Source organism: Colletes latitarsis, chromosome 14 (assembly GCF_051014445.1).
Source record: "Colletes latitarsis isolate SP2378_abdomen chromosome 14, iyColLati1, whole genome shotgun sequence".
NCBI lineage: Eukaryota > Metazoa > Arthropoda > Insecta > Hymenoptera > Colletidae > Colletes > Colletes latitarsis.
The window spans coordinates 22287508-22311766 of NC_135147.1; the positions used below are offsets into that span (position 1 = coordinate 22287508).

Sequence of the window (24259 nt, forward strand, 5' to 3'; positions counted from 1 at the left end):
TCCCTTATTCAAACAGGATGCAGCGCGTTGCGGGGGAGTTCGTGACAATCTGTTAATCGCGTATTCGTGATACTCTTTTAAACGTTCGTTTGCACGGGAAGAAAGTTTCAATCTTTTTAAAATAGAAAGAATATTTCAGATAGGAGCAACGATGTTTTCTATGTTGCAATTGTTTCTTTAATGGAACGATATGCTTTCGTATATGTGCTTTGTTGCGATCGAAGCTGCAGCGATTAAAACAAGGAATGTCGAGCGTCGTAAATTTTGCAGCGCACTTTTACCAAAACCTCGAGCATCCGTATGAATTTATTAGTGGGCGTGCACGTTCGCCGCGGTTCACGCTCTTACGTGTGCATATAAATAATAGAACGTAGACGTAAAAGTATCGTAAACGCGAGTAGGAAGATGGCGTCGGGAAAAGTGGGTCGCCTGCGAGAAAAGCAGATGACGAACGATCGTGGATACGACGTGAGAGATGGAGGGAGCAAAATAAAGCGATTCGTTGGTCGTTGAAAACATTCGAAAAATTGGTGGAGAGTCAGATGAACTCTCTATCTTATTGACAGTTCAAAATATTGAAATTAGAAGACTTCTTAGTCCATCATTGGTTTGTATAGTTTCTAGTATGAATGAACAAAGTAAGTGAGAAAGAATTAAGAATAACTACGAAGTTTTATCTTATGTATTATCATTTAAATATATATTGTCTCGTGTGTCAAAAATTGAGAGTTCAAAATATTGAAATTAGAAGACTTCTTAGTCCATCATTGTTTTGTATAGTTTCTGTTACGAATGAGCAAAGTAATTGAAAGAGAAATAAGAGTAACCGCGAAGTATTATATTATGTTATAAATCCTGAGTGATATTTCGTCCAGTTCTATTTTTCAATTAAGGTTTAAAAAACATTCTGTGCGCGTTTCGACGCGAGTTATTCGCAGCGAAAATGTCCCGGATATTTCTGAATAATTAGTGCAAGGGAAAAGGAAAGTATAAAGTGGGATGCAGAACAGGAATTGGATGAAGAAAGTAGCAAAAGGATGAAAGTGAGTCCCGGATTACTCCTCGACGGTTCTCCCATCGTCGGAAGCGACGATTTGTCAGGGAAGCTCGTTCGTTCAACGAGAGATAACACCAAACTTTCGGAGACGTTTTGAAGAACGAACATCCGTGAGCTGGTAGGTTATAAATGCGCTCTCTTCGTGAACCGTGACTGGAGCCATTTTGTTATGATTACGAATAGTCGCTACTTTGTAACCGTGCATGACAGGCTGGACCTCGAATACGTAGAAAAGTGGGAAGAACGATAGCTTAGAAATTCGATCGCTGTTCGAAACTAAATGATTAATGACGTTAGATTATGCGAGCTTTCGCTGTTCTAATTTTAATCGATTCACATTAGATCTGTTTAAGTGACCTCTACTAATGCAGATTATTCGTCTTGTCTTTTCTAAAGTCACGATATTACGTTAGAACAAGTTCGTAATTTATAGTATTTAAAATACTGTGTTACAGTATTTAAAAGAATTTGTCCTATAAAAACAATAATGCTGAAAGATTTTATAAACTGTTTTTCAGTGTAAAATTGTACTAACACAAAGTAGAACTCAGAATAAAAGTTTAAAAATATTTCAGAATAGGATAATTACCCTGTTGCAGAATGTATATTATAAAGATTTTTTAAAAACGTCCTATACGTAAAATATTTTAATGGATTTACGACGCTAGTAATTTCAACGTGGGTCGATTAAAATAGAACGCCTTTTGCACGGCACAGGTTTGTTATTGCAAATGCAAATTTCTCAGCCTACACTGGAAAAAGAAAAAATTAAATTTACAACCGCGGTTTACTTTGTTAAAGTTTTTCGTGAAATTAAATGTGAAAAAATGCAAAAGTTCTGTATAATTAAACGGGTGGATCTCTGGAACTTTCCGGAGTAAAATAGATTCAGCGAATTAACATTTTTTTACCGTTGAACAAACATACCTTGAAAATAGTTTGAAGGTAATGTTGGGGTATTTGAATCTAATGAATCAGTAATTACCGTGTAATCGAGTTACATCGGTATTTCGAAGGAGGAAATTTCCAGATGTTTGCATCTCGTTATATGAAACGGACTCAGTTATTTTGAATGAAACTGATGAAATTAAATTAATTCTTTCCTGAGCAGTTTAATACCACCGTATTAAGTTTAGTATATATTTAAGTAAAGACAAGTTGTAGAGAATGATTCTATTGACCAAATCTTTGTCAAAGGTTTCAGAAAATTTTCTTCGAAGGTCGTGTTGCTCTTTAAAGACCCAAAGGTATCTTTTAACGAGTTTAAAGAAGTAGTCTGTGAAGAAGAATAAATAACTAATTAATTATATTCGTGTCCTGGATGTTAATGTATCGATCGTATGAATTTTGATCGCGTTTCAAAAAAAATTCCGCGCCACGAGGGAGAAGGAATTAAAACGGATGAATGTGGGCGCATGAAATATTAGGTCGAGTGTGTTCTTTCAGATTTCGCAGACGTACAGGTTTTTGGGTAGCATTGCAGCGGAACATTGCCCGTAAAATCTCTTCTTTCGCGAGCAGATCGAATCACAGATGTTTGGATAGCACTCTGCATGCGGTGTAAGTCGGTTCTGATTTCAGTTCGAAATAGGCAAGTTCGTTTAACCAATTCGCGACGCGCGCTTCTAGTTTCCAAACCGTTTCAAACATCGTGACCGCTAAAATTTTGAAAGCTACGCGCTAATTTGAGTACATCAGTCTATTTCCAACGAAATAATACGTCTCTGAACGGGTTAAATAATAAATGCGTATATTCCATATCGTTCTAACCCTAGTTTGAACATGTTTGAGCTTTGACACGTTGAATATCTCCTTTTATTTAATCGTTTTGTTTTAATGGACTATAATAGAAGGAGTTGTGTTTGCGAATGTTTGATGTAGTCTGTGTTGCACCAATAAATTAATAGCGTTTCATGATCAGGCCTAGATTCGAGTACAGATGTCCAAGGATTTACGTATCGTTCAACTTAATATTTTTATGTTCGATCATTGTGACACTTTGTCTAAACTTCGTTCGTTGGAAAGTGGCAAAAATGTGGTATGCGCGTTGCACGGTATCGCGGCTAGAAAACAACTGGCTACTGATTACTACAATGACAAACGCCAGCGTGGGAATTACGAAATGAAGGTTTAATAAGGTATGAGTCGAATCGGGAACGACCGCCGCCACACACCCTGCACTAATTAACAAATCCAATTTTAATCGACGGTCCAATTCGCGTCGCATGCTGGAAACCCCTCTGAATACCTCAATTCGTACGTGAATTCGTTGTATGCGTGTAAAAGTGATTACCGGGTGGCTCCGCGGTGCAATTATTTCGTGTCAGCTTTTTCCTTCAACGTTCATCGGATGATTTTAATAAATTGGGTCATCCCGAAAAATGAGGCCAAACACGGTAATCCCAAAAAAATCGTTCGATCAAACGTAGCTAAACATTTGACCGTCGAATGTCGATACAATCGATCCAACTTTAAAACTATGTAGCATTTCGTTGATATTATTCTGTTATTTTACGAGATATTTGCTCAATCGAAATAACTTTTTTACCACATATAAATTTCTTAAACTTAAACAATCTTTTTCGAACGTTTGTGTTTGTTCGTTCGTAATGAATGGTATTATTCTTAATCATGGAATGGATTTTGAAAGCTTAATTAATTCTCAAATTTTCATTCGACGCTATCGATAGTCGAATGTATGGTTTTTGAACGTTTGTATTTGTTCGTTCGTAATGAATGGTGTTCATAATCATAGAATGGATTTCGAAAGCTTAATTTTCAAATTTTTATTCGACACTGTATATGATTTTGAATATACAGGGTGTTCGGTCACCCGTGGGAAAAATTTTAATGGGGAATTCTAGAGGCCAAAATAAAAAGTTATTAACAATTAAATTCAAAAATTTAAAATCGTTCAGGAAAAATTATTTTCGGTTGCAAGAGTCGATTACAATCATTTTTGGTGAATACACATACTTCTGAAATCCTACCCACTTTCAAGAAAAAAATTCGAGTAGGTATTGAAAGTTTTGGGTGAAAAAAAAGACTTTCGAATCGTCTTGGAAAAATTATTTTTAGTTGCAGGGGTCAATTGCAAGCATTTTTGGTCAACAGACATACCCCCGAAATCCTACTCAGTTTCGAGAAAAAAATTCATTACCGAAAATTGCATGTCTGACCATAGCGTCGATATGTTTCACTGAAATTTCATGCGTATCTTTAAAGCATCATAACTTCTGAACGGATTGGACGATTTTAATGTTTAAAAAAGCAAACTACGCGTATTTTAGTATAGAATATGTAAGAATCGTAAAAATATTCGAAAAGTTGGTCCTTGACCTTGCAAAATGAGAAAAACCCCATAAAAATGATCCAATATTCAAACGACCATAACTCCTACAATAGTGAATATATTTCAATGAAACTTTTTTCTGAAGTAGAGCCCATGGGTACCTACAAAAAAGTATTAGACAACTTTTCTGTAGGATGTCAAACAAAATTAGTAAAAATGAAAAACGAATTTTTACGAAAAATCGACAGGGGGTAGGTGCCTAAATTTTTCGACGAAATTGAAAAATTTCAAATCGTTCTGGAAAAATTATTTTCGGTTGCAGGGGTCAATTGCAATAATTTTTGGTGAATAGACCTACCCCCAAAATCCTACCCACTTTCTAGAAAAAAATTCAGTACGGGCGGAACTTCAAACGTTAATAACTTTTTAACGAAGCCTTAGTCAAGAAATTGATATTCTTGATATTCGTCTTATTTTGGCCTCTAGAATCTCCCATTAAAATTTTTCCCAGGGGTGGCCGAACACCCTGTATGATTTTTGAGACTCATTGTCTCGTATATCGCTGGCGTGTTCCGCCGGTTGAGCCGAGATTTTATCGTCGCGATGTCATTCGTAATAACCAAATCGTTTCTATCGGAGCAGAGGCATTCGATGGTCGGTCTTTCCGCGATCACGGCCGAACGATGCTGGAAACCGAATCCAGAAAGAGCCGGGAAACGATGACGTGAATGGGCAGACCAGGCGTGCTCGCGGTAATCCAATGAGAGCGTCTCTTAATTAAAAATCGTGAAATCCGGTCCGCGTCCTGTCCCTTTGTTATGACTTGCATTCGTCGTGTCCCGTGGATCGTGCACGCGCGTCTACATTCTTTTTCGTTAGTGTCGTTGAAAAACGATCGTCCGGGACAACCCATCGCCGGCGTCCACCATTATTCCGTGTACACGCGCCTGCGCGCGCATCATGCCCCTTTTTTACCCCTCTTTTTGTCCGCCTATATTGCCCTTTTTTTTATTGTCCACGATTCTACCATTTTTGTTTTATGCACCGGACACGTCCCGGGCTAAATTTATTGCCTGAAATATTTCTGCCATTTTTTGAATTACGAAAGAACACCGTGCATGGAAGTTCGCGCGACTTTTTCGAACGCCGGAACGCGTCCTACAGGCGAGCAGATTTTTATTTTTATCGAAGTTCCCCCCTTAATTGCCACCCCTACGCGATAGAAAGAATCGTAGGAAAATGTAGTAATTGTTTGAGTACACCAACAACGCGAAATGAGACGTTTAATCTTTTTATGAAAATAATAGTTCGTATAAATGTAAAGAAGACAATTTGATAGCCTTAAATAAATCATTTTAGTAATCGACTCATGTGTTTTGTGTAGTTATTAAATGGTGGGATATATGAAAAAACGTAAGATTATCATTATTTTTTATTAGGGTTAACAAAATTCGTTTACTTGTCACTGTGCTGAGAAGGATTGTGGACAAATTCGTGTTAGTGTTACAAAATATAACGCTGTCGTAAATACCTTCGATGTACATTATATTAATTTCGTTTACCAAATTGTTTGTTACAGAGTGCCACTTCTCCTGGCGCCAGTAACGATGGCCTCACGAAACAGCAGCTGGAGCTCATTCAGCAGATCATGCAACAAACGCAACAGCAGCAGCAACAACAACAGCAGCAAACATCCGCGCAACAGCAACAACAGCAACGCAGTAGTTCGTCAACGACAGTCACAGCTCAGATTCAAAAAACGCAAAAACCGTCCATCAAGTCCACAACATCGTCCAGCAGCGTGTCCAACAATTCTGGAAGTTCGAATGCAACCAGCAACGCGAGATCGAGCCCAAAGCCTAAAGTGTGGAGTCACGTGCAGGTGAGTCGTCTGTTTTTGATCGCATAGTTGGTACTGTTGAAGTTTGATACCTATCGATTTTCTAGATATTTTCTAATTTAATTAATTAAATACACGCGTACATCGAATCGTATTCATTTTCAAAGGCGCCTTTTATCGACAAACTTTTAGTTGCAAGGGTTAAACGTTAGATGACGCTACTGCAGCTGCGCGACATCGATGCGCAGAATCAATCTAACCTAACTAAATATGTACCACACGCATGTAATTTGATTATATAATCGCTTGAATTTCCCCAGTAAGAATTTATGTCGATAAAAGATATTAAATTTTATATAGTAGAACATATTCATTCTTAGTAATTTTCGATTAGGAGTCTAGTCACACCACGAGACGCGTCCACGTTTCATGATTCAGCCTGTACATCGTGAGCGCTAACTATGCAGATTTTGAGCCAAATCGGTGACCCGAATGTCGCGATACCCTCTCGTAAGAAATATGTCAGTGGCCATTACTTAATAATCACTGAACATTGTGGTATGGCGGAGTGGATGCATCGTTTGCACTATTTCGTGTCGGTCACGTAAGCGTTTTAATGAGACAGTACGCGGCGCAGTGTCCAATGATATATTACATCGTTACAATTGATCAGTGGTAACCCGTTAAAGTGGCGGTGAATCGTGTTCTCTTAAATTATGGACTCAACCGCGTTTACTCACCCTAATTCGCTTCGGCGCTCCTTTTAGGCGTCAGTCGCAATAATTTGCCAATTTGCATTAGCTCCCCCTTCGGACAGTCGTGACAATTAATCTGTTATTCCGCTTTCTAAACTGGAACGCTACGATTTGTGCGACAAACTCGCGTCACGATTATTTGCGAACCACCATTAGGGGATGTTAGAGGGTGTTGTCAGTAATTATGTGAACAATATTTATTCTTCGACATCGATACAGGCTACAATAACAATACATAATAGTAGAAATAAAAAAATAAAAAATTTCCTTCTGCATGGGTGGGTCAATTAAAAGAAAATAAAAGGAAATTTATTCAGTTATTAATAGATTAAGAATTGAATGTGATATTTTCTTGTTATTACTCTACCGACAAAATATAAATTTTTCATTTTTATTTCTGTTACGTAAAAAAATTCTTTGAATTATTGCCACGAAATGAGAGCAAATTTCTTTAAATTCCTTCTGACCGGTATATCACTGAGAATTGCGGAGGTTGCTTTTAATTGAACGCTTGTAATAAAGTAGAAAAATTGCTTGAGGGATTTTGTACGTGTGGTAGTTCGGTCTCCTGTGCAATAAAAGCAGTTGTGGTCCCTGACGTACGTTCCCGAATTGTTGATACAAGAAATACAATCGGCAAACACTGACGTTGTTGCCACAAGGAGTTCAGTTCCCAACCACCTAAACATATCAACCACACGCCTCGTATGTCGACTTAATCGACTTAATAGTAGTTGCTCAGTCCACCCAAGAGACAAATTGTTTACCGTTGGCTTCAATCTATGCGCAGGAGCAATAAACAATAGACGCAGTGCATTATCGAACGTCAACGTAAAATTCTCTTTCATTCTGTTTATACTTGGCCTTTAATATTACAGCATTCGCGTTACAATATTACATATTGTGTATTTTTGCATTAAAAAACATTATTTCTGTCGAAAATGCGAACGCAAGGGATGAAATTTAAAATTAAAAAAATATAAAATGTAACTTCCGTCGCTATAGATTGATTAGAGTACTCGGGAGTGATTTTAATAACGTATGAAGTGTTGTATTTGTTTATTCGTTGCACCGGTTTCAAATATTTCGACATTTATCATTTTTATTCTACGAACGTGCCGATATAAAATTCAATTTTCAGTAAGCTTTCGCTGAACATGAAACTCGTTAAATTTGATAATTCTAGTGACGCGTATTGAATTTTAAAATTATACGGGGAAACGGTGGTGTGGGAATTTCACAAAAATCCACTTTGGTTGAATAATTAAGAAAATGGTTGATTTTCCTCTGGTATTTATTTCAGGTTAATAGGAAATTAAAACTCTGTTTAAAAGAAACATAATTATTCGAGAATTCTGTACGTGACGTGTGATTTTTGTTTAGATACCGTTCGAAACAAAATTGTTTGCTATAGCATCTAGTAAAAAATGAACACCACCGAAGGATGAAACATTTATTCTTGCAGAATGGTTGCGAAAACATTGAATCGATCGTATAAAAAATTTACCCTCGTACCTGGAAAACGAATTAAAACTTTCGGAAAGCTCCGAAAAATATTGCAGCCTGCATAGGAAATGTTTGCAATATTGTAAAATAAAAAATGAATTGAAATTGCTGCTAGACAAAATAGTAATTCCGATATGAAGTTGCACGGATATTGCGTTGCTGTTACGAAACAGTTTGTTCGAGATATTGCAAAACGACGCATGCATAAATACCATTACTAGATGAAATAGTAATTCCTATGAAAAATTCCAAATATATTGCGTTGCTTTTATAAAATGCTTGTTCGATGTTACAATTGCTCCCGTCGTATTGAAAAATGCAGAGCAAATTAATGCTAACTCAAGAAGAAAACCAGAAAACCACCCTTAAAAGGAACATAGATTTTTATAAAAGCCTCGTTGACGGTTGTTCCAAGTTCCAAATGAATTAAAACTACCCCTAAATGAATTCAAATGGAAAGATTACCAAAAGCTTTTAAACAGAAGATAAATTATAAGATCGGTAATTTGTATAGAAAATTTGAAAGAACGATTTATAAAGAAACTGAAACCACCCCCGGAAGTAAAATTCGTTATCAGGAGAAAATTTCGCGTGGCAAGATTCTCTATGTCTCTAGTTTCTCATTAAGTCGTCGCACGAGCATCGAACGATGAACAATTAACCAACAAACATATGCAAGGATCGCTGTCTGAATACTATGGGCCATCCCCTATTTTATCACGTTCTTCGTATCTCGAATGACCCGGCGCCCGACCGTCGGAACTTTACCACCGCCTAACTTCATTACGTTAATGGCATAATAACCATTGTGGGCGGTGGAAGGGCTTATGCGCCGAAACGTCGGTGTCCCTAAACAGAGCAAGAAGCGAGCACAGCCTGAAATCGATCGAATCGCCATTAATATGTATGAGATCTTTGCCGATAGAACCGGCGCGGCGGGGTGACGGCGGAGGGGTTGAAGAAATCGTTGGAATCGTCGTTACCCCACGAAGACGAACTGCGGCTGCGACGCAGTCCCAGGAACCGTCAGTAATTGGCCAGGAATTCGTGAACGAATGGATTCTCTGGGACTTTCGGGGGCGGTTTCGTCCACGGGAGAAATAATCAACGCGCCTGGAGTCCGTTCGAGCGTTATTTCATTCCGCGATCTTCGACCGGATCAAAAGCTGACCAACGTCTCTCGAGGATAAATCATTTAACCTGTCGAACGTTTAGCTATATTTCTATCCACGGGAGACTGTCCTTGTCGTATTTTACGTCCCATGGAAAATCAGATTATGCCGAGGACGGCTTTCGATTAATTTCTTGCTTCGAACGAATTTGATACAGTTTTTTAAAGAAACAAAAAGTTCGATATAGATTTTTGTATTTGCATCAGAGTGGGTCTAGTTGCGTGGGTTATACGCTAGATGGCGCCACCGCGGATGCGCGATATCGGTGCGCAGAATCGATCTAACCTAACTAAACACGTATCACGAACCTGCAATTTTATTATTTAATTGCTCGAACTCACCCAGTATTCGAAAGACACTCTGAAATTAAGAAAATTCGATATGGAAAATAAACCGAACGCTGTAAATTTCGTCGATTAAACGTAGATGGTTTCCTTGCGAATGTTTCCGTCGTTTTCCTTAATTGGAAAAACACGCGGACCAATCGGCCGCTCCAATTCCGCCGGAAATAGCCGTGCTCGGTCGCGGCGTCGACCGTAGGCGACTGGCCTAAAACATTAGGCCAGCCACGGTAGGGGAAAGTGAAAGAGTAAACACGAGAAACCGACGGCCGCAAATTGCGAAGGTAACGACGTGTTCTTAGTTACCGTTCTGGCAACCGGACTTTCCGCCACGAATAGTGCTTTTCAAGGGGGGTTTGGCGGCATGCTACAGAGGGGGGGAGGGGGCGAACGCATCGGTATTCGGGGCTGCTCTCCGCGCGCGTTCCACCGCCGGTATAATAGTCGCTGCAGTCACGCAACGGTTCGAGCTTTACACGCTCGGTTTAACCGAGGCCCCATTCAAGCGGCGTGTCAACGACAAATCCGCGCGCGCGTTTCGCTCCGTGCCGTCGATATCTTTGCCAGCATTCTCCTTTTTATTATAACACGCTCCTCTTTAAATCACGTCCGGTCCCGGTATGCGTTTCGAATCTCGAATCGGATCTCGATAACGCGAGATAAAAATGAAATCTCCCCAGATGCTCTCCACCCCACGATCCGATCCATCGAACTTCGAACGTTTGGTAGTTCTTTCAACTTAGAAATTATCGAACGAATTCACGTCTGGAAGCTTGACACGAATTTCACCTCTTCCCGTACTTGAACGAGTCCGACTCGCGATGGAAATTTTGGCCCAAACGTAAACATCACGAGCCTGGCACGAGGACAGCAAACGATCGTGATCGAGTTTCAGTTCCTACCAGGACGCCACAAGAGTTGGTCACGATTCTTATAATCTCTGTTACGAAACAGTTTAGCATCAGTCTGGTCTGTTTACCTCGCGTCGACGCCTATCGTTTGTGCCTGGATTTCGTCGAGCTAAAGGGCACGGGAACTGGTTGATATTATCTAAAGGGAACACTGAAACGAAATATTTCGGTAAGTAAACTCGACGATAATTTAAGAAAAGAATCAAAATTATAGACAGTATCGTGTTTTCTGATTTAATTTTTGAATAATAAATTTTTGTTAAATCAGTATTAATATAGCACAAAAAGGGGGAAATATCCCTCGAAACGTGACGCAACAATAAATCCATAGTGTTCTATTTTATTATAGAGTTTACACGAATGCTTTTACACGAATTTAATATTATATAAAGGGAACATTGAAACAAAAGTGTTTCGTTAAGTAAACTCGACGATAATTTAAGAAAAGAATCAAAATTATAGACAGTGTCGTGTTTTCTGATTTAATTTTTGAATAATAAATTTTTGTTAAATCAGTATTAATATAGCACAAAAAGGGGGGAATATCCCTCGAAACGTGACGCAACAATAAATCTATAGTGTTCTATTTTATTATAGGATTTGCACGAATGCTTTTACGACTAATGTTTCCCTTGCGTTTTCTCGTAAATAACGAGTTCAGCGTCGCGTTGCTTTCGAGGCGACAATGTGACACAAGGATGATGTATTCTCCCAAACGTAATCACGCCTTTTTTATATTCTCGTAAAATGTAAAAGTACAAATTCAGTGGTGCGCGAACATAAACCCCGTCGGATCCTGTTACTTCAGCGCGATATTTAAACCGCTAACGCGGTCGATTATTGTTGTACGCGTGCAACGAATCGATTCGATTTCAAAGAAAATGCTCGATGTGCTCGAAAGCATTTTCGAGAGTAGCGACTCGGTTTAAAAATATTCACCGACTCGCGTATCAACGAAAATAACGGGAACTCGCTAAATTTTTCTTTCCCGTCGTTGTAATTTAATTGAAAAAAATTATCGTACGCCTAAGGAATTTCGTGTTTTCGACTGTAAACAAGAGCTTGGATTCGCTTTTTGGATTTTTCTCTGTTCCGTATGGACTCGAATAACCTGGAATCACGTTTCGAAAGATAACCAACACTCGTGCACGTTGCACTCAAATTACAATGGACTCGACTTCGAGGATCCAGGGTGAGAATTTTCTAAATTTGCGCAATACCCGCACGAGGTGCCGATTTCCTGACACAATTTCGGGTACAATGACCCGCGAAGGCGAGGAGAGGAGGAAACGAGATCGAATCAGAAAGGATTTGCAATCACGAGTAACCCGGTCCCGCCACCTTTCCCCCATTCAGATTCCAAAAGCACCTGCCCTGACTCTTTTCAATCGCGACGCGCACAGCTGCGAACCTAACTCCTGGACGTCGTGGAATATTAATAAAGAACCAGGGCGAGGAGCAGTCGTTCGAAAATTATTCCGCCGGTGGCTAGCTCGCGTCACAAAGAAAAGGAGACGCGTTCCTCGATCGTCTTAAATCGTTTCGTACGATCATACGATCCCTCGTCGATGTGACAGATCGATTAAAAATGCAGGCAATCGTTACAAATATAAATAGAATTTCAAAAAAATTATTTTTCTATTTTTATACGATAAAATTTCATTGAAATGCAGAAAACACGATTTTTCTATTTTATAATCTTGATAATAGCTAAGTAAATGCAAACTCTATCGTTGGTGACACCTGATACAAATTTTGCTTTTGCATAATTCCTGATAAATGTGATATTTTAAGATAGCATGGGATTTTTTGTATCGTATCTGACCATTTTAAAAATTTTTTAAATAAAACTGCTGAGGGAACGGACAAATAACTCGGGGATTTTATTATAGAGATAGAATTCTTTGATGGAACGGTTTATTAAAAACTATGCCCATTCATGCGAGATCGTTTGAACGGCGGAGCCCTGAGGCTGTAGATTTCCAATCGATGCACGGCAATAACAGTTACAAGTCTCGAACGACGACCACTTCGAGCGGGCACTTGCGTGTAGACGTTCGACCAACTCGCTACAACGTTGGTCCATGGATGTTAGGTTTAATGCCTGGTAGTCTGGGACCGGGGTTATGCCTATGGTCTGCCATAAACAGAGACTGCGACAGAAATTCAGTGACGGTAACAAAGAGGGTGGCGTTTGGGGCAGGTCTGACATAGATTGCAAGAAAAAATGTTTCTAAAATTCTTTTGTAGATTTTAGAAACGTAAATGTCTTTCCAAATTTTGTTGTTTCGTCTTTGACGTGTCAATAGTACTCGTTAGAAGCTATAGACAATTTATTGCTTGATAGATTGTACAACTCCATTCTATAATTATTGTACAAACATTCGATAGTCGTACTAAATAATTCTTGTTCTATTTTTCTCTAAAAGCAAGTAATTTGTAGATTATTTATTAGAGATTACAGACTGTCAGTTAATCCTTTAAGGTTCTTATTTGTAACGTAAAATTTGTCATCTTCTGAAATAATTTCAATTCATAAAACTTCGATCCATGTAAAATTTAAACTGGATAATGGTGAAACGCGCTCCAAAGCCTTTGAAATTTCACGAGCAAACCTATGAAGCACGTTTTCCTGTTATCCGATCGACATTCTATATTATTTTTTCTTTTGTATTGAAACCATTTTTGAAGTTTAAAAAATCCCACAATACATTTTGTCCGATTACAACAATTTATTTTTTCATTTTTTATGAATTGTAAGGATGCTTGTATTGCCCTAAAGAGGATCGATGCTTTAACAGGCGAGATATCATGGTTTTCACGCTTTAGAGATCTTCTTTATATAAAAAAAATTGAAAATTACGAGTCACCAGCGTCGCGAGATCATCGACGTTAGCAGATGAGACTATTAGCAGGAAAGGCGACGTTGAAGGGAAACCGGAAGAGCGTAAAAGGGGTGGAATGGTCAGAGGATAGCACGAGAGAGGAGCTGGTAGTTTCGCGTTGGTTCGGTCGCATTAATATGTATGCACTCTGCTCTGCCGTTGTCGAGGATGGGTCAGAGGTTGCAGAAAGTTTCGCTTGTAAATAGAGCCCCCATAATAATAATAAATAATTGTGGTCCGAAGACAACGGGGAACGGTGTCTGAGGAGATCGAATAAACTCGAAGAACGAATCGACGACGTTATTTTACCTGAGAGGCTGTAAGATAGAGTTTGCAACGAGAGTATGGATTAAATTAATACGATCTAATGAAGGGACCAAGGACGAAATAAAAATTCTAAGGAAATCGTCGTAACAAAATTATTGCTAAGAACTATTAATAAAATTTGTCCACCTACACGAATTTTTTTCTCGAAAGTGCATAGGATTTCGAAGGTATGTCTCTTCACTAAAAATGATTGTAATTGATCCCTGCAACTGAAAATAATTTTTTCAGAATGATTTGAAATTTCTTAATTTTGTCGAGAAATTTGTCGGTATGGAACTTTAAACGATAATAACTTTTTAACGAAGCCTCAATCAACAAATTGATATTCTCTAGAATCTCCCATTCAAATTTTTCCCAGAGTTGGCTGAACACCCTGTATAATTAAAATTGTTTCAAATTGAATATTTCTTAATATTAGAACGAATGTAAAAATTGTTCTAAAGTTCGTTATCGAAAGAGGAATGGAAATTCGAATCCTTTTCCAGTGATCGAAATGGATCGAATTCGCATATTTAAGTAGAGCGAAACGTAATTTCGAACCGAAATTGGAATAACGCCAAAGCTCATGGTCGAAATGAGGTATGGATTACGATAGCAATTTGTCCATGTTAAACTTTGCTAGACTCAACAGCGTAACATCTGTATAGATTACTCGAATCATCTACGTTTGGCGCAGCCGTGTATTTAGTTTTGAAAATTATTGAGCAGACATTATTTTAATGGAACGAGACCGTGTAAATTCATTAATATTATTTGAACGACGCGACGTGCCATTTCAAAACTTCAGAAATAAATAAAATGTAACAGAACTTGCGTTATAAACTTTAATAACTAGAAATGTCGTAAATCTTTTAAAATATTCTCAATTTGAAATACTTCGTATCAACTGATTTTCACAGAAAAATTCCATTTGGAACAAAATTCTTTTACAAGATTCTTTCACTTAGAAAACTAAACACGTTACCAAAAATGGCGCAGAATATTTTCTCGTACATTTCTGAGAATATAAGAAAGGAATATTGTATCTTGTTTCTAAAAAGTCATCGACTATATTTTTTCATAAATTAAAAAATTCCATTCTTCACTTTTTCAATTTGGAACAAAATTCTCTTACAGATTCTTTCACTTAAGAAACTAAACACGTTGGCTTGCCAAAAATAGTGCAGAATATTTTCTGGTACATTTCTGAGAATATAAGAAAGAAATATTGTATCTTGTTTCTAAAAAGTCATCGACTTTATTTTTCCATGAATTAAAAAACGATATACCTAGAAGAAAGTACATCATCTCGCGAGGAATCCCCCACCCCCGGCCTAAATAGTATCCAAATAGTACATTCGGTACCGAAGTCCATCCATCGTGGAATCGTTCGATTCTCTTTTAAATCGTCGAATGGGCAGCCGGCCAATCTGAGAAAACAAACGCGCGTAGAATGCTTCTCCCGCGTGTTGGGAACCCCGGTTCTCTGCGACCGCGTAAACGAAACACGGGCAAAGCAGCGCGAATAAGAATTACGGTTGGTCGTTACGTTCTCGCTGGAACGCACACGTTGCACGGACCCCCCGCGTGTCACGCGTGGGGAACAGAAAGAGAATAGGTGCCGTTTTCCGGCGTGTCTCGGTCGTTTGCACTATCGTAAGTCCGTGTCGTTGGTTGCAGGCTAACCTCTGCCAGCCTCTCGCCCTTTTATACGACACGATAGTTTCATCGCGAAACTGCCACCGTTCGCATCTGTTGCCTTTCCCATTACCGTGCGAACATATACCAGCCCATTTGCCGCCCGGTAAACTCAAGTGCGCTCTCAATTTACCCGTCTCTCTTTCTCGTCTCTCCGGTTTTCCGTCACCGTCACGCTGCTCGCGCGACGCGATTAAACGAAACGGATTGTGTTCCGTTCGTCTTTCGCGACCTGGACCACCCTCCCCCCCGGAAATGAAACGCGTCCGCAAACGGCGTTAAACAACCGTGGACCTGATCATTTGGCAAATTACAAACGTTGCAAACGATAAACCACAAATTTCTTTTTTTCATTTGTTACGCTGTGTTATACTTCTATTTACGAAGCGTCTTCTGTTTTGGTTTTTTAATATTAATGGACTAGTAATAGTTAATTACAAAACTGATAAAGAGATGTAACAAGATTAAATAGGATAGAAATCAACGATACGTGTTTTTCAATGCAGCTGAACGTGATCGTATGAGGGCCAACATCTCCAACGCTGTTTTTTTATTTTTGTAATGAACGTTTATTGTGGCAACAAATAATTGTAAATATATACAGAGGGCTATCTTATAAGTAGGACTACAATTTAGTCCTAATGCTACTTAGAAGATAGTTTTAAGAATAGTTACTTATTCTAGAGAGGGAAATAAATTTGAATAGGATTTGTGAACTTTAACAATGTTACTAAAATAATCGAGACATTAGGTTACGTATGTACACATATTTTACAATGATCTAAGACAAAAATTTTTTCATTTATAGTGTGAGTAGCTCTATGAAATTTCGGTGTAAACAAACGGCAAAGCAAGAAGCCAGTAAACTTAATTTATTCCGGGAAAGCTGGAGAAAGCAGGTCGAACGAAAACTTGAGAACGTACTCCGTTCGCGTCAATCGCAATTATTCCCCGCGGTGTAAGTTCCGCGGCTGGTAGCGAATTCACGCGGCGTAGCTCCGGCCAAGAAGTAGCGTAAGAAACGAAAAACGGAGGGTACGTGTTCGCCGACGGAGACGCCCAGGGCTGGAATACTAACGGTCCTTCCGTGACCCAGAAAAGGAACGGGGCGAAGGCCATTAGCATGTTCGTTTCGGTTTAAAATTTAAATCGCCGCGAGGATATATCGCGGAAGGAGGAACGCGCTGACCGAACAGGAAGCTAGGCCGTCTCTTTAAAGCGTCCAACGTACCGCGATCAAGAGACGTCGAGAATAAAAGAGAGAAAAAAAAAAAAAATGAAACGAAAGTGGAAAAGGCGCGAAGCGTGGCCAACGGGGCCAGCTGCTGGTCTTGATTTTCGAGTTCGACGGCGTTAATAAAAATCGGATAGGAGGAACGCTTGCGATTTTTCAAGGCCACCCGATCTTCCAACGGACCGAGGAGGATCGCTGGAGACGAACGTCGCCGCGCCATTGGTCGGAAACGAGGATTTTTCCTGGACCGACCAACAGACGAGGCGTTCATTGGTCGACGGGGGGTCGTTTCTATCGTTGGAGGGAAAAGGACGGAGCAGAACTCGCTGGGGGTCCGTCGCGATTCACTGGGGGTCTTCTCAGGGGTGGAAGAGCAGAGAAATTCTTTCGTCCAAGGGTGCACGTGACACCAGTCTGACCAGATCTAAACTGTGAGAAGATACGTTGTGGAGGGTACGTCTGGGTACCACGAAGGAGTTTTCGGGGCCAGGTACAACTTTGCTGTCTTCCTCGTCGCTGGGGGTAAGCCACCCCTTTCGCCCTTGTGACGTTACTCGTATGCATAACACTAGGAGTGGGTTATTTAAAGGGAACGATCGGTTTTACTTCCTGTCGGCGAGACGATTTGAATTTTTTGGGGTACGGAATGGGAACTGTGCCACGTGATTGCTCTTTTAGTAGGAGAAGGACCTCGTGTGTGTTTTGATGTTCAACGCGATGGTCACCGGTGACCGGCTATTCGAATATTCGTTACGCTAGAATTTGAGAAAATGTCGATATCCCTAAACAGGGAACTGGTAGTCGATTTGTTAATTCTTGGCAAACGTTTCAGTTTGCTTTATCCGTGTCGAATTTAGCGCAACACTAATGATCACTGGACTATTTTCAGAAGTATTTTCGTTACTATTTATAGACCTCTACCCAACGACGTTCGCGATACAACTTTACCATACGTGGTCCGAAATCATGGCAGAACATCAATAAAGCTGATTTCGCGCGTGAAAATAAACCGAAAATATAGAATAACACTTTTTCGAGGCTTTGTTTTAAGGAAAATCCATTTATACCACGAATCGAAACAGTTATCGAACTGTTCCAACAGTTTTTATTTAAATGGTTCGAATGAAATTTTTTTTCGAAAAAAGCAATATAATCGCCGGCGCGAAAATAAAAGCTACAGTTCGCGTAAAACGTATGAAAAATAAATGTATACGTTCCTTTGTGACGGGAACAGATATTCTTTTCATCGTTCGATAGTAGAAAAGTTATTAATCTCTACACATTCTAACAAACACTATAATACTACTATTGATTTTACACGATAATTTCTATATTATACTCGCCATTCCATGCACAAAATCGTTTTCATTTTCCAATATCGAGCAACTATATACTATGTATTGCTCGATCTCTGAATAATCTACTCTTTCTACCATTTCCTCGTAAACATACTGAATTTAAAAAACACCTAGACAGAATATTTTTAAATTTCACAAGTTCCAAAGACAGTTACAAATAATTCTACACGGTCATAAACGCAATAGAGGCAGTATAATTTGTACATTATACTCACCATTCCATGTACAAAGATAATCGTTTTTATTTTCCAATATCGAGCGATATTAACACTATGTATTGCTCGATCTCTAAATAATCTACTCTTTCTACCAAAAACACCAAAACAGAATGTTTTTAAAATTCAGAATTTTGAAATACTTGAGGACTCGATGTCTAAAGATTGCACCATGAAGTTCTAAGTCAAATAAAGTACGAATCGTATTTAACGTTGGTTGGTGAACGTGTTGGCTAATTAATTTCTGGACCGCGTGGAGGATCGTGGGCCGGCAAAGAAGCCAGCCTCGGCGGCCGCGCTTCTTCGATCGATCGTTCGAGGAGGGAACCGTGTACAGGAGGAATGATCGTTAATGGAAGATGTAATTGGAAAATACTTGGCGCGCCTCCGTTCAATTCGCCGCCGTGTTTGTTTGCAATACCGTGCCAAGCCGCGGCGAGTTATTGCAAGAATCCTGCTACTACCCGCCGCCATAATCCCGCACGCTATATAAACTTCCTGTTCCAGCCTCGTCTTCGGCATCGTCCTGCACGCTTTTACGTCGTCGTCTGAACAGGATCGATCGTCGCGAACCGGATGCCTAGCAGAGCCGATTTGCCTCGCGAAATACGCGTTTTACATCCTGTCGACGGTGAAATAAATTTTTAAACAAAACATAATCGCCCGTAAACAAGTTATCCGGTGTTTTATCGTCACAAGAAAATTGGATAAAAAATTACAAATTATTACAATAATTTATTTCTAACACATAGAATTAAAAATTGGATGCGTATTTACAAATTTGTCGTACACTTTGATTTGGGCTAAAGTGTTCCATTTTTCTAGAGAATAATTGAAATGAATGTTAATAAATCATAAAAATATGTAGCTTTCAGAGAAAAGAGCGATGAGATAAGTTTTGAATAAAAACATAAAATTGCACTTTGTTAAAGTGATCAAAAGAATTTATTGAAAGGTCACAAACGTATGGTTCTTGTTGGCAAGGTAGTAGTTAGATGTAAATTATTCACAGATGTTCTTGAACGAACATGCAGAGCACATGGTAGTGACCTGTTGAATATAACATGATGGGCGTATTTTGAAGTATGCATATTTTCTAGGCTACGAAATGTCGAGATTCAATTCTCTGTATGAAAGTACAGAATTCTATTTAATTTGCCACTTTTAGTGCGAGTAATTCTCTGAAGGTATTAGTAAACCAGACCACTGAGAACAAATATATTAAAGACAAATATATTTACTTCGAAGATGTAAAAATCCTGCAAAATATTCCAGAGAAGTCGAACTAGTATTTAGAATATTTTCGTTTCAATATCATTTATCTTCTGATTAACTATTTGCGTTGTTTCTGTCGAAAATAACAGTTGAAAAATGTCCAGTGGTTAGATAATCTAGTAGTGATAATATTCCAGTTAATGAAATGTTGCTATCATCAAAGCCACGAATATTTGATGTAAACACTAGTGATGGGAATGGTATCGAATTAATACTATCGATAGCAGTCCGTAAATTATAATCTGATATCGAATAATATCAAACAGAATACACATATGATACTTCACAAATATATTGATACTCGTATATTGAAAATCATTTAATTTAAAAGTATTGCTATTTCTTTAGAAAATAAACCATCGTTTTTAGGAATATTTGGAATACAAAGTTAGTAGATTTTTACGAGCAAAATCCTGGCGACATCGTAATCTGAAAATACCGCTCTGGAGAAGAATAGGAGGCAATCGATTAACGCTGATATAGGGGGGGGGGGGAGGGAGAGAGAGAAAAAAGAGAGATTCAAATCAGTTCACAAACGTGAGCGTATTTCATGTGGGAATAAAGTGAACTTCTCGATTTCGTCTGTGAAGCTCATTTCCATTGTTCCTTTTCCATTACGCATTCGAGCGTTGTGTGCTCTCGAAAGCCATTATTTCTTCTTCGAACTTCGTCGATCCCCGGTCAATCGCGAGTCCAGCCGTCGCTAGGAAACGATAAGGAACCATAAAATTCATTAACAAACGTAACAAACGCTCGCGAAGTGTTAATTCAAACAAGTACTCTGTGCACATATTTTAAATCTTTGGAGCACACGATTCATTCTACCCTAAATGGTAATTCTTTTCAGTAAATGGAAAAAAATTACTTTCACAAATCCATTGGTTCGTACATTGACATACTTGAGAGCTTAAATTAAAAATAATAATTGTCAATGGTCGTGGCACGTTGGAAACGCGGAGTCTCGTGTGATCAGCGAAGTGCAGCTGCATTTAGCGCAGTCAAATACAGTAATTTAGGATGGGTGACCGCTTGAGGGGGAAAAACACGTAATTATATATTTGTTATACTGTTTATTATTAATCTATCGATTTTATAATTGGGTATTACTTGACTGTTAATATTGAAACAGTAAAAACTTTGAGAATAAAAATAACCCAGTGTTAATAAACAACAACATTTGGTAGAGATGAATGAAAAAAATTGACCATAATAGAGTGTACGAATACGAGTGTGGGATTTCGTCAATGATCTTTACATGGTATTACTTGACTGTTAATATTAAAACAGAAAAAACAACTTTGAGAATTAGAAGTAACCCAGTGTTAATAAACAACGACATTTGGTAGAGATGAATGAAAAAAATTGACCATAATAGTGCACGAACATGAGTGTGGGATTTCGTCAATGGTCTTTAAAACAGTAAAAAGACTACTTTGAAAATAAACCATGAAAAAAAATTGACCATAATAGTACAGAAATAGGAGTGTGGGATTTCGTCAGTGGGTCTTTACTTGGTAATTCGTGGACACCTTTCTCCCTTCCCCTCGAAATAAAATCCTCTCCCCTATTGTCTCTCCACCAATTACGAATCCAAAGGGGGAATCGTTCCGTAGCTTCGCGAGAAACTCGAAGGCGGATTCGATTTCTTGGGGACGGTCCGCCAGAGTTGCATAGCCGAAGAGAAAACGATCATCGGAGACGGATACATAATTGGGAAGAGAGCGTGAGCGGACGAGGAACAAAGTGAGTGGAGGGGGGGTGGTGGGTCGCACGTGGGCTACAAAGCACGTCGAGAATACTCTTGAAAGTGAATACTGGTATCCAATTGCAAGTACCAGCCGTGTCTCTAGTTGTTCAAAGTGTGCATAACAGAACCCCCGGCCGAGGGTAGGAACTAATTGGCAGGTTGCTCTCAAGAACATAAATACGAGGCGAGAGGATCGAGAACCGGAGGAACCAGGGTTAGCATTTGCAGGGGAAACAACGAGGGGAGGGGGGATGGGAGCTTTCAGAGACGATGGCGGAATATAGAAGGCCTCCGGGGAGGTTTCGTTGCCACGATGACGAAGTGCCTCCGACTTTGAAGCCTGCCATTTTTGTCGGGTCGACGGAGAATGCGAATATTGGATAACGGGAACGCGGACGTATCGATTCCGCGGGATACTCGAACGACAGAGCGAGCGAAACGACGAGAGGGCGTCTTTCACGAGTGTCGACTCGTTGTAAGAATCGCCCGGGCGCGATTCAACATCCTCGACGAGGATTGGAAATGGCGCGAAACCTCGCGTGCCATCCAAGACCGTCAATCATACCTGGAATTGACAATTACCGACTAACTACGGGATCGAACGCGATCTTGAAACTGATGGAGAGTAATTGGAAACGGAACCGGTGACGTTAATTAGCTCGCGAAGGGCACACTTGCAGGAATTGGCGAATTTTGTAATGGATAACGTCGGGCTGCAAATCGGGCGGATGTAACCTTATTTTGACGTTATATTTTTTAACAATGTAAACCTAGATTCCTGGAGAAATTTTCGTTCTTTGTTAAATATATAGAAGCTAATGCAGTTAGCGAGACGAAGGTTACTAATTCCAGTCGAAACGCTTCACTGTTTCTGTTGCTAGCGAGAACGTCGGATAGAGTAATGAGCGCGGACCGTATTGCCAATAAAATTATAACGGCCTCGTAAATTTCTAATCTTTACTCGCCGGTGGGCAACATTCGCGTTAATACCGTTCCTCGACGTTGTAAGTACAGGGGAATGCTTGAGCACTTTTTAATTACTGCGTACAATAGCGCGTTCGTGTAAGCTCATCGCCACTCCAGTGATCGTAGTTCGATCGGAAAAAGAGCAATTCATTATGCAGATACAACTTTGAGATATTCGTGGCTAAAACACGCTGCAAAAACTGCGATGAATTGGCTCGAAAACGATTATTCACAGATTCGTAAAAGTGTCAGAGTCGCCAGTGCCAAACTGATCCCACGAAAATAATTTTTAACATTTTATTATCATCCTTTTCAACCATTGTAATTTTTAATTTCTCGCGTCAGAGTGCGTATTGGTTAAAGATTCGTCTTCATTGAAATTTACGATATATTCCCGTGATTAGAAGCCAAATATGATTCGAGTTGTTAATATTTATAGCAGCTGATGGGTACGACTTGGGGCGTCGTTTGAAAAAGGGGAACAAAGGGACGAATTTTCTTCGACAGCGGGCCAAAAACAACGTCGATTGCAACACGCCATCGTGCGAACGCTCGTCGCGTCGGTGTATATTCGTGGGGAAATGGAATTACCAGGGGATCGGGCAGATAAAAAGCGACCGCGTATCGCCGGGATACGATCGATAAATTTAACCAATTCCAAGCGGCGCTTTATGGACTCGTTATACGGACTGGTATCGTAATTATCTCCATTTCGAATTTATACGTACGCGCGCGGAGATCCTTTAATCTTCTCGCTAGCGCGTCGTTCCCGTCGACGAATTACTGTAACGCTCGTCGTCGCGTTATTAACCCGCGGTTGAAATATTCCGGGAAGAATTTCGCGGCTTTTGAAGAATCGTTGGACTCGACGCACAATGCACCATGACGTCGATCGATGGAAAGCGATGATTGAGTTTCGATTAACTTCAGAAGGAACGAAAGAGATTCACGGTGAACTCGATTGCGGAGTTCAACAACTTTAATAAGATCCTCGAGGCATAGCTTGTGGAGGAGCAAATAAAAACGATGATTACAGAACGCTTTGAATGTTGGAATTATTATTATGCCGTCAAATTTTGTGCACAATTTGAGAGAGTGAAATTTGTCAGGCTTTGTTAAGCAAGGACGCGGAATTTGTAAGAAAAATTCTCGCCGAGGAACAAAAGGCAAACTGTACCGCTTTGTGTATCGGTCTTTTAATTCGCTTTCGAAACGGTTCGATTTTTGTCGAAACACTGGTTTTTGAGCACGATCCAAAAGCAAAAAGCCAAAGCACCATTTGTACGGGGTTGGAAACATTGAAAAGACTATGATCGACCGAGCGGATGCTCTGAAGGATGAAAACCTCCGGTTCGAGGAACAGGAAGACCATCCTCCATCAGTGTATTGCTCCTTAAGGGGATTATTTTGAAGCAGACTCGGGCAGATTTTATTCCTGTTACACCTGGGAAATTCGAAACGTTTCTTAACATATCACCCTGTATTATATTTCAACCGTTCACGAAAAGAAATATACTTTACAGTTAGATGTTTTGCCTTGGAACTGTTTTCGATCCTCAAACGTAACTCGCATTACGCAACTGCAAAGAGAACTTAGCGAACGAATTCGTTTCGTGGGATTTAGAAGTACTTTTATAAAATATACCGTAAATGTTAAATTGTCTCGCGGAAAATAACATGTTGCTATTTCACAGTTTTTAA

The 24259-nt window shown here is 39.5% G+C and overlaps 1 protein-coding gene across 7 annotated transcripts in view; it reads left to right on the top strand.

Annotated features, from left to right (window-relative positions):
• The window catches only part of LOC143349937 (uncharacterized), a 539266-nt gene that overhangs the window by 447078 nt on the left and 67929 nt on the right, over positions 1-24259 (top strand). For all 7 annotated transcript variants that reach the window (XM_076781601.1, XM_076781602.1, XM_076781607.1 and 4 more), the window contains one exon: positions 5929-6231. In XM_076781601.1, the coding sequence (XP_076637716.1) occupies positions 5929-6231 (303 nt within the window). The remainder of the gene's footprint in view (positions 1-5928; positions 6232-24259) is intronic.